The sequence below is a fragment of the Primulina eburnea genome, chromosome 8 (assembly GCF_022965805.1).
Source record: "Primulina eburnea isolate SZY01 chromosome 8, ASM2296580v1, whole genome shotgun sequence".
Classification (NCBI taxonomy): domain Eukaryota; kingdom Viridiplantae; phylum Streptophyta; class Magnoliopsida; order Lamiales; family Gesneriaceae; genus Primulina; species Primulina eburnea.
The window spans coordinates 9622887-9632348 of record NC_133108.1 but is presented as its reverse complement, the minus strand read 5'-3'; the positions used below and the strand labels follow the sequence as shown (position 1 = coordinate 9632348).

The 9462-nt window shown below is 39.1% G+C and overlaps 1 protein-coding gene across 1 annotated transcript; it reads right to left on the bottom strand.

Annotated features, from left to right (window-relative positions):
- Positions 1–683: 683 nt before the first annotated feature.
- LOC140837783 (protein ENDOSPERM DEFECTIVE 1-like) lies at positions 684–8793 on the bottom strand. Its single transcript, XM_073203892.1, has 6 exons — positions 7640–8793; positions 7098–7217; positions 1634–1750; positions 1458–1547; positions 1139–1246; positions 684–920 (listed from the first exon to the last, which is right to left on the bottom strand). Exons 1-6 carry the CDS (start codon positions 8603–8605, stop codon positions 852–854), a joined length of 1470 nt encoding a protein of 489 aa, XP_073059993.1. The 5' UTR covers positions 8606–8793; the 3' UTR covers positions 684–851.
- Between the last annotated feature and the right edge of the window lie 669 nt (positions 8794–9462).

Sequence of the window (9462 nt, the reverse complement as noted above, 5' to 3'; positions counted from 1 at the left end):
GAAGTCAATTGTAAGCTATTATAAACTCATTTTAAATCATTAATTTTTTTAGATATGGGACAAGGGTATCATAATAGTACTAGTGATATTAATAAGTGAATGTAGCAAATCGTGAAAAATACCTGGTATTTATAGAGTTGAGAGGAACTAGATACCTTGTTGAAGAGGAACTCTTGGTGAGAAAAATATGTGAAACACTTGATTTGTAGCAAGATTCATAACCATATGACCTTATCTTGGTAGATTATGAATTTTAATTGTTTCTTTATATCATTGAAGTTTTTACTTTGTATGAAACTTGACCCAGTATCTGTCATTAATAGGCATGTGTATTCACCGCTATGATTATTTGGAACTTGGCTCGATAAAATATATCATATAGCTCAGCTGCTCGGGCTCAGTATCCTTTTAATTTTAACTGTGGGACTATCGTGTTTGTGACTATGAGTGATTATACAAAATCCAGATCAATTACAATATGTCAAATTTAGTTTTGAAAATTAGCATTCTTTACATGTTTAAAGGATAATATTTTTCAAAATAAAAAAGTAGACCTACGATGTACAAAAGCTCGGTCCTCTCCTCATTCTAAAGCGAGAAATGGTCGATGCTATGAAAGAATGAATAAGAAATCACTGATTGAATCAACAGAGGCACATGTTTTTTATTTATGTATTAGCATGGGTACAAAATAATTTATTTCATACTTCTGCTAAAAAAATAAATCAATTTATGGGGTATACACAAAAAGGGAAAAGGTGACCAAAAGATTTTCTTGATGAAATTTTTTAATCAAGATTACAATTAACTCATAACGTCCAGATCTTGTGGGAGGCTGGCTACGCCATGATTTAGATATTATCGAGCTTCATCGACTGATGGAGTTGTATTAAACTTCCCCTCAGGCTGCACTCTTCCACCTGCAAAAATGAATTTCTTGATGAAATTTTGGTTGCATTTGGATTGATAACAGATGTATTATTTTGTTTGAGTAAATCAACACCGCAACATGGAGTATTTTCAAATCACTCCTTCAAATATTTCAATTTGTTTTACCAGCTGTCATTTAGCTTTCCCGAGCCTTGGAGTTTCTTCAACTACTAAGCAAAGCCTACTACAACTTTAGGAATACACATACCTGTGATTTACAAGTTTTGGCTAGCAGATATCCACACTCTTCAATATGAACTCTTTCTCCCCCAACCATCCTGGCTAATTCTGAAATTGAGCCATCCATTTCTTCAGCCTGTGTGAGAAAAGTCTTGATTTCGAAATCTCATAGTAATGCACAACATATTGTCCTTTTTTTAAAACATATTTAGCCTTATGCTATTTACTTTTCCACCAAAATATTTAGCCTAACCTCAATAGGAACATTATTATGCACTCAATTTAGATACAAGATTAGATAATCTAATAGCCTCAGTTAAATTACTTAAAGGATGCACATATCTTACTTTTTCCATAAATCTCTGAATACAAGAACCTGTCGACTCAACAACTTTATAAGCCGAACTCATAGCATTCTGTAGCTCTTCAATATCAGCCTGAAAAAAGATTACTTCATAGCTCAGTCTATCACATAAAGCACCAAGAAACAAAGATAAATAGTGAAGTGAAAACTAGCTCTCACCCGCACTTCGCCACTGACTGGAAGTCTGGCAGATGAACTGAGCAATGCATTTGTTATGCCTGACAGAGAAGCGGTGTAATCTTCTTCCGTTGTAGACCATTCATCAAGATATGGCATCTAAATTAGGATTACAGGCACATGTAAATATATTAATGAAACTCTTTGTAATGCAGTTTAAAATGAATCAATCGGTTAGAAGAAAGTCAACATAGTGGCTTTTTGTATTTGCTGGATGTAAGAAGTCAATCACGATCACCAATGTACATTGCCATTATCCAGAAGCAAACAAGAATGAAATGACAAAAGACACTAGAAAAAATGTTGAGCCGATTGTTGGTCCCACGTGCAGAATTTGAGATAATAAAACCCGAAAATAAAGAATAAACTGGACACCGAGATTTACGTGAAAAACCCTTAAAAATTATTAGAGCAAAAACCACGGGCAAGATGAAAAGAATTCCATTATAATATTTTGTGGTGTACAACTCACTCACTGTGTTTCCAAAGAGAACACACACTCTCTTAATACAAGAGAACAAACACCTCACAAATATTATCATACTAAGCACTCAAAGAAGAAGAGATGCTCAAGAGAAGAGCTGTAGAAACTTGAGATGATAGAATGAGGGGGAGAGGAGCTATATTTATAGAGCTCCCTCCATACGCGTTTCGTGGCTGTCTTTATGACAGCCACCAATCACCAATCACCAGCCAACAATCACCTGCCAACCCCTATCAATACCAAATTTATTGCCGACAATTCTCCCACTTGGAGATTTGATTGAGAATCAAACATATCTCCACACATCCTTTCAATCTTGCCATTCTCTGCTGCTTACGTTTCCGCTAGACCACTTGAGGATTTACACCACTCAAACTTATCAGTGTTCACTGGCTTGGTCAGAAAATCAGCTATGTTATCATTTGTATGGATCTTCTGCATATCCACGCTTCCTTCTTCTACTACTTCCCTAACAAAGTGAAATTGGACTCCAATGTGTTTCGTCCTGGAATGAAAAGCTGGATTCCTTGCGATGTACAAGGCACTCTGACTGTCACAAAACAAAGGAACATTCTCTTGTTTGTGTCCGATCTCCTCCAATAACCTTTTAATCCATATTGCCTCCTTGCAAGCTTGAGTAGCTGCCATGTATTCTGCCTCTGTTGTAGATAACGCCACAACTGTCTGTAGTTTTGAAACCCAGCTTACTGCTCCTCCTGCAAGTGTAAACACATAACCAATAGTAGATTTTCTCTTATTAGGATCACCTGCATAATCTGAATCGACATAGCCCCTGAGTATAAAATCCGATCCTCCATAACATAATGCAGCCTTTGAGGTACCCTTAATGTATCGAAGGATCCTCTTAACAGTGCTCCAAGCTCCCACTGCTTGAGCAATGTCTGGTCTTGTACATATCATGGCGAACATCAAACTTCCTACTGCTGATGCATACGGTACTCGAGACATCTACATCCTCTCTGCTTCACTGCTAAGACACATCTCGGAGGATAATTTGAAGTTAACAGGAAGGGGGGTCGAGATTGGCTTACTATCTTGCATGTTGAAGCGTTGCAAGACTTTCTTCAAATAATTTCTCTGTGAAAGCCAAATCTTACTGTTACTTCTATCTCGGTGAACTTGCATCCCTAGAATCTTGTTTGCTGGTCCCAAGTCCTTCATATCAAATTCCCTAGCCAACTGTGCCTTCAATCCTTGGACCTGATCTTTGTTGGCGCCTGCTACCAACATGTCGTCCACATACAACAAAATAATATAATCATCATCAGACCTCTTGAAATATGTACAAGGGTCTGCACTTAGTCTGTTGTATCCAAGGCTCACGATATAGGAATCATAGCTCTTGTACAACACCTCGGCGCCTGTTTGAGACCGTACAAAGATTTGTTCAACCTGCAAACCAAGTTCTCTTTGCCTTTTTCAGCAAAACCTTCCGGCTGGAGCATATAGATTTCTTCTTCAAGATCTCCATGAAGAAACGCCGTTTTCACATCTAGCTGTTCTATATGTAGGTCAAACACCGCACACAATGCCAATACTACTCCGACTGTTGTAAGCCGAACCACAGGAGAAAATATCTCATTGAAGTCAATGCCACAGGAGAAAATATCTCATTGAAGTCAATGCCTTCTTTCTGAGCATACCTTTTTACCACCAATCTAGCACGATACCGCTCCACTTGGTTATTGCGATCACGCTTGATCTTATAGACCCATCTGTTTTCAATGACTTTCCTCCCTCGTGGTAGTGTAAACAAGATCCCAAGTTTTATTCCTGTCTAATGCCTCCAATTCTTCTTGCATTGCTATCATCCACAAGGATACATCCGAGCTTTGAGTAGCTTCGTGGAAACTCGATGGCTCACCATCCTCTGATAATAGACAATATGCAATGTTGCTTTCAGTGACATAATCTTAAAGCCAACCTGGTGGTCTTCTGTCTCGAGTTGACTGCCTCACATTGGAAACCTCGGACTCAGGTACTGCTTCACAAGAAACTTGACCTTCGTCCGTCTTATTTTCCACCTGAAAAATAGTAGTTTCTGAATTCAGTGTGCCTTTGTCTCCCTTTACTTTATCTTCCTCGAAGATAACATCCGTGTTGATGACAAGCTTGTGAACAGTAGGATCCCACAAGCGAAACCCCTTTACTCCATCAGCATATCCCAAGAAGATACATTTTCTGGAATTCGAATCCAACTTTGATCTTTCTTGCTCATTGTACAGAACGTACACCGGACTTCCAAATATACGCAAATGAGAATAATATGTCGTCTTCCCAGTCCACATCTCCATCGGAGTCTTCAGATCAATCGCCACTGAAGGAGAACGATTGATAATATAACAAGCAGTTTTGACTGCTTCCGCCCAGAATGAGTCCTCAACATAGCTCTTGTTCTGTCCAACAAGGTCCTGTTCATCCACTCCGCCACTCCATTCTGTTGAGGTGTGTAAGCCGTCGTGAACTGTCTTTTGATTCCCTCATGTTGACAAAATGCATCAAACTCGTCACTGGCATATTCTCCTCCATTGTCAGTCCTCAAACACTTGATTTTCTTTTCAGAATCAAGTTCAATCCGCGCTTTGAAATCTTTGAAGATCTGGAAAACATCTGACCTCCTAGGGATACAACCGGTGCTTGCCAAACATCCGAATGAATCAGCTCCAATATGCTTTTGCTCCTGATAGTAGAAGTGCCAAACTTTAATCTATGTTGTTTACTGGTAACACAGTAATTACAAAAGGGTAGTGACACTTTTGTAAGTCCCGGCAGCAGCTTCCGTTCTGAGAGAATTTTCAACCCTCGTTCTGACATATGCCCGAGCTTTCTATGCCATAACACCGTTAATTCTTCTCCTGAACCAATTGATGCAACAGCTAGTTCTGCCTTTTTGTGTGTTTCTCCCATAAGTACATACAGATATGCAGCAACCTTTTCCGCCTTCATAACCACAAGCACGCCTTTCACAATTTTCATGATCCCGTTCTCGATACGAACCCGATGTCATCCAATTGCCCCAAGGACAAAAGAGTTTTCGTCAGTCCTTTCACATGTCGTACCTCCTGTATGGTGCGAATGGTTCCATCAAACATTTTTATTTTGATAGTACCGACCCCAGCGATTTCCAAGGCATGATCATTTCTCATGAATACAGATCCTCCCGAGACTGGTTCATAATGATCAAACCATTCTCTCCGAGACATCATGTGCCACGTCGCTCCTGAATCCATAATCCATGTGTCACAAAATTTGTGTCTGCCTTCTGCAACTGTTGCTGCTTCGCTGAATAATATTTCACCACTGCCTGAAGTACTCTTGCCACATTTCCTTGAGAGCTTTTATTGATACTCGTACGCTCTTTCTTGAAGTACCCTTTACCGCCATATTTAAAGCTTACTTCTCGACTTTGATCTACCTCGTCTTTGGCTCCTACTGGAGTCACGGTCCATAAATTTTCCTCTTATCGTCGACAAAGCCTCTGCCTGCTTCGAGGATACCAACCTATCTTCCTTATTCTTGCGCCGGCTTTCTTCTCCGAAAACCGCAGTTAAGACATCATCGAATCTTAGAAAGCCCATCAGAATATTGTTGGTTATGTTGATGATAAGTTGATCATATGAATCTGGTAGACTTTGAAGTAGAAGCTCCGCACGTTCATTTTCCCCTATTTTATGCCCCATGGAAGTGAGTTGGGCAAATAGAGTATTTAGTGTATTGATATGGTCGGTCATCGATGAGGATTCCGCCATCCGAAGAGTATAAAGTCTTCTCTTTAGGAAAATCATGTTGTGTAGCGACGTGACCTCGTACATCTTTGTCAGAGTATCCCAGATAACTTTGGCTGTTTTTATCTCAGAGATACTTGGCAAAACTTCGTCTGCTATAGCCAAGTGTAAATTGGCAACAACATTATCATTCATCTCATTCCACTTTCCATCATCCGTAATCTCCACCGATCTATCTCCAATAGCCGCTAATCAATTTTCCTTTCTTAAAACTGCTTGTATCTTTCCACAGCATAAAATTGCTTCCATTGAACTTTGTTATCTCGTACCTTCCGCCATTATGTCTACAACAATTTTAATAGACCGGACAAAATAATCCCGCCTTAAATAAAAAATCTCAAAAAATCTTTTCTGATGTGGAAGATCAGTCTAGGCTGCAACCACAGAGCATACTCAGAATTTCAAGAAATTTTAAACCAATGCTCCGATACCACTTGTTGGTCTCACTTGCAGAATTTGAGATAATAAAACCCGAAAATAAAGAATAAACTGGACACCGAGATTTACGTGGAAAACCCCTAAAAATTATTAGGGTAAAACCACGGGCAAGATGAAAAGAATTCCACTATAATATTTTGTGGTGTACAACTCACTCACTGTGTTTCCAAAGAAAACACACTCTTTTGATACAGGAGAACGAACACCTCACAAATATTATAATACTAAGCACTCAAAGAAGAAGAGATGCTCAAGAGAAGAGCTGAAGAAACTTGAGATCACAGAATGAGGGAGAGAGGAGCTCTATTTATAGAGCTCCCTCCATACGCGTTTCGTGGCTGTCTTTATGACAGCCACGAATCACCAATCACCAGCCAACAATCACCTGCCAACCCCATCAATACCAAATTTATTGCCGACACTGATTGACATGAAAATTTTGGGCAAATATTTATAAGTGGGAGTAATCTTTCCTTATTGCTCTTAGACAAATGATGTGTTCTGGATACTAAAACGCGTGTAATGATAAATGGGATGAAATAGATTTGTGCACAAGTAGTATGTGAGTTGGGAAGTTGTGAAAGAAAGGTTTTCTAAATGTAACTGAGATATAAGATTTGTGAAAATAAGTTTTGCTAAACAATGCTGACATAATATCTTTGATAGTATTAAATGTTAAATTAGATGACAGAACCGAAATTGTTAATTTTGTTCTTACTTGAGCTTCAACAATCGAAGTCAAAGTTTGTATCCTTCTCAATGCGGCAAGTTCATTGCGTTTCCTTTGCACATCTTCTCGAAGATCTGATATCCTAAAGCCAAGTGAATAGAGTTGCTTCTGAAGAAAAAAAAAGAAAAAGAAAAAGAAAAAAAGATAAATGATCAGCAAAAATAATATTGAATCTAAAATTGTCAAGTACCTCCATGTTGTGAAGGGAATTATGCATGATTCTCAAAATAAGGGGTCGTGACAGGATGGGATAAATATGGTATATAAACAAAATCAAAAGATTGAACTGAATATGCCATGAGGAGCATGCCCCATAAGAACATGAACTGGAGCCAAACTGATTTTTAATCAAAGCAGGGGCAAGAATGGCAGTCAACTTTTTTTTTATCACGTATATGAACTGATTTAGTTTTGCCTACAAAGAAACCTTAGAGCCAAACATTTTCAAATGCTTTTTGTCGCCCTTGCCCAAACCATATTCTAAATAATAGCTCTACAAAGAAACATATGGATGAGGGTTCGCAATAAACCTCAGCTTCCTGTTGTTGAGCATGAATGGCGGCCTCTGCTTTTGCATTTGCCAATCGCCATTGCAGATTATGGTTAGTTAACATCTTGAGAGAATGGACATCTTCTAAATGGTTGGGTATATTTTTTCCTTTCCTAACATCAATCCCCGACTTTATTCTGAAAGAAGGATGAGGGGGCAATGAAGTACCTCCGCCCGCCTTCAAAGAAGATGAAAAGTTCAAGGAACGCGTACAATCACTCGGAATTTTGCCAGCATTACTAGGATTCCTCTCTGCAGCCCATTTATCCACATCTGGCATAGAAGACCGTGTATCAGGACTACTCCGCAGCTTACCCATAGGCAAGCAGAGGGGTGAGTTTGGACATGAAGAACTGCTCCGATCTGAAAAAGTAACTCTACATGAATCAGAATCATCCCTCGACGTTGACATCTTGGAAAGCTTCTTTTCCATATCAGAAGTCGCCTCTTGCAATAGCCTAGCTGCCGCAGAAACCGGCGTGCATCCATTGCTGCTACAATTTGACGAGTTTGAACGATTGAGACTGTTAAAAACTTGCCTATATCGAGAGTGAACGATTCTATCGGTGCCGACGGCCATTGGCGTGTCAGGTCTTGACGGAACCCTAACATATGAAGGCTGGTGATCTTCGCCGTTTTCCTTATAATGCTGCTTCACTCGTTGCGGCTGTTGCTTTTTCTGGACAGTAAAAACACATAAACCTAAAGGTTTATCCAAGCTACGATTAGTCTCTGAAACTGGGACGTGGTGGTTCTCGTCTGTTCGCCGCCTCTGAACGGATTTGGACCGGGCGTAATCCCGATGGTTTGGGGATGAATTGGGCTGCACAAGAGGAGACATGAAGCGAGAACTGACTTCCCTCACTCTTGGACGCCGTTGGGTTGGGGGCGGAGCCGGCGGCTCCCCAATCAAATCCGTCGGTACTACGTGGATACCGTCAGCCATCTTACCCAGATTCAGAAGAAAAAAGATTATCTATCCAATTATGGCCGAGGATTAAAACTTCAAATCCTCCGAACAAAATAAGAAAACCATAGTGGGGAACTTTGTCACAAACAGAGATAACAAAAGAGAACTGATGGAGAAACTAGCCGTTGCAAAAATGTTCGCCGTGCTCGACCGATAACGGTCCTATTCCTACTTGAAAATGCAATTTATTCCAATAATTTTGACGTAATTATGATAACAAACCAATAAATATTGACAAAAATTAAACCCATTAATAATGGCCACGATTCCTCTGCACGTGTCCTTCAAATTAAAATGTAATATTTTTAGTAAAAACATGTGTGGTGCTCCTAAGTGTAATATATCATGTATTAAATTTAATTTATGCAACACATCCAAATGTCTCAAAAATCACATGAATAAAAAATTGTATAAAATCTCTTTGGACAAAAGAAAGCTAAAATTCGACTCTCACACGATTCTTATATGGGAATGCCAAAACTTACTTATGCTGGCAAAACTTGAAATCATAAAATATTTAATCCTAAAGCTAATGGAATAAAATAGGAATTCAAATAAAATGTGCATAATGTAACCAAACTGCATAAAATTAATCGACATGCTGGATATAACGTTCTCGGACAACTGTTTCATGCAATCATCTGCCCTCCTCGACTGCTCATCCTCATGACCATCGTTTAAATCGTTAATTTCTTAGTTCTCACCCGCGCTATCTAAACATAATGAGTTTAAAGTCTCAACAAGCATATTCAAATACTACGAGTATATAATAAGATCATAAGGCATGAGTAGGACGTGATCATAACTTAAGAGTATAGCATTCTTTGTTTTTG

Bases quoted from the DNA above. Each gene is read 5' to 3' on its own strand.
- LOC140837783 (XM_073203892.1), bottom strand. From the start codon at position 8,605: ATGGCTGACGGTATCCACGTAGTACCGACGGATTTGATTGGGGAGCCG. The intron at 1,548-1,633 runs GTGAGAGCTAGT...ATCTTTTTTCAG, and splicing joins CAGTCAGTGGCGAAGTGCGG to GCTGATATTGAAGAGCTACA. The intron at 1,247-1,457 runs GTAAGATATGTG...TTTCTCACACAG, and splicing joins TTCAGAGATTTATGGAAAAA to GCTGAAGAAATGGATGGCTC.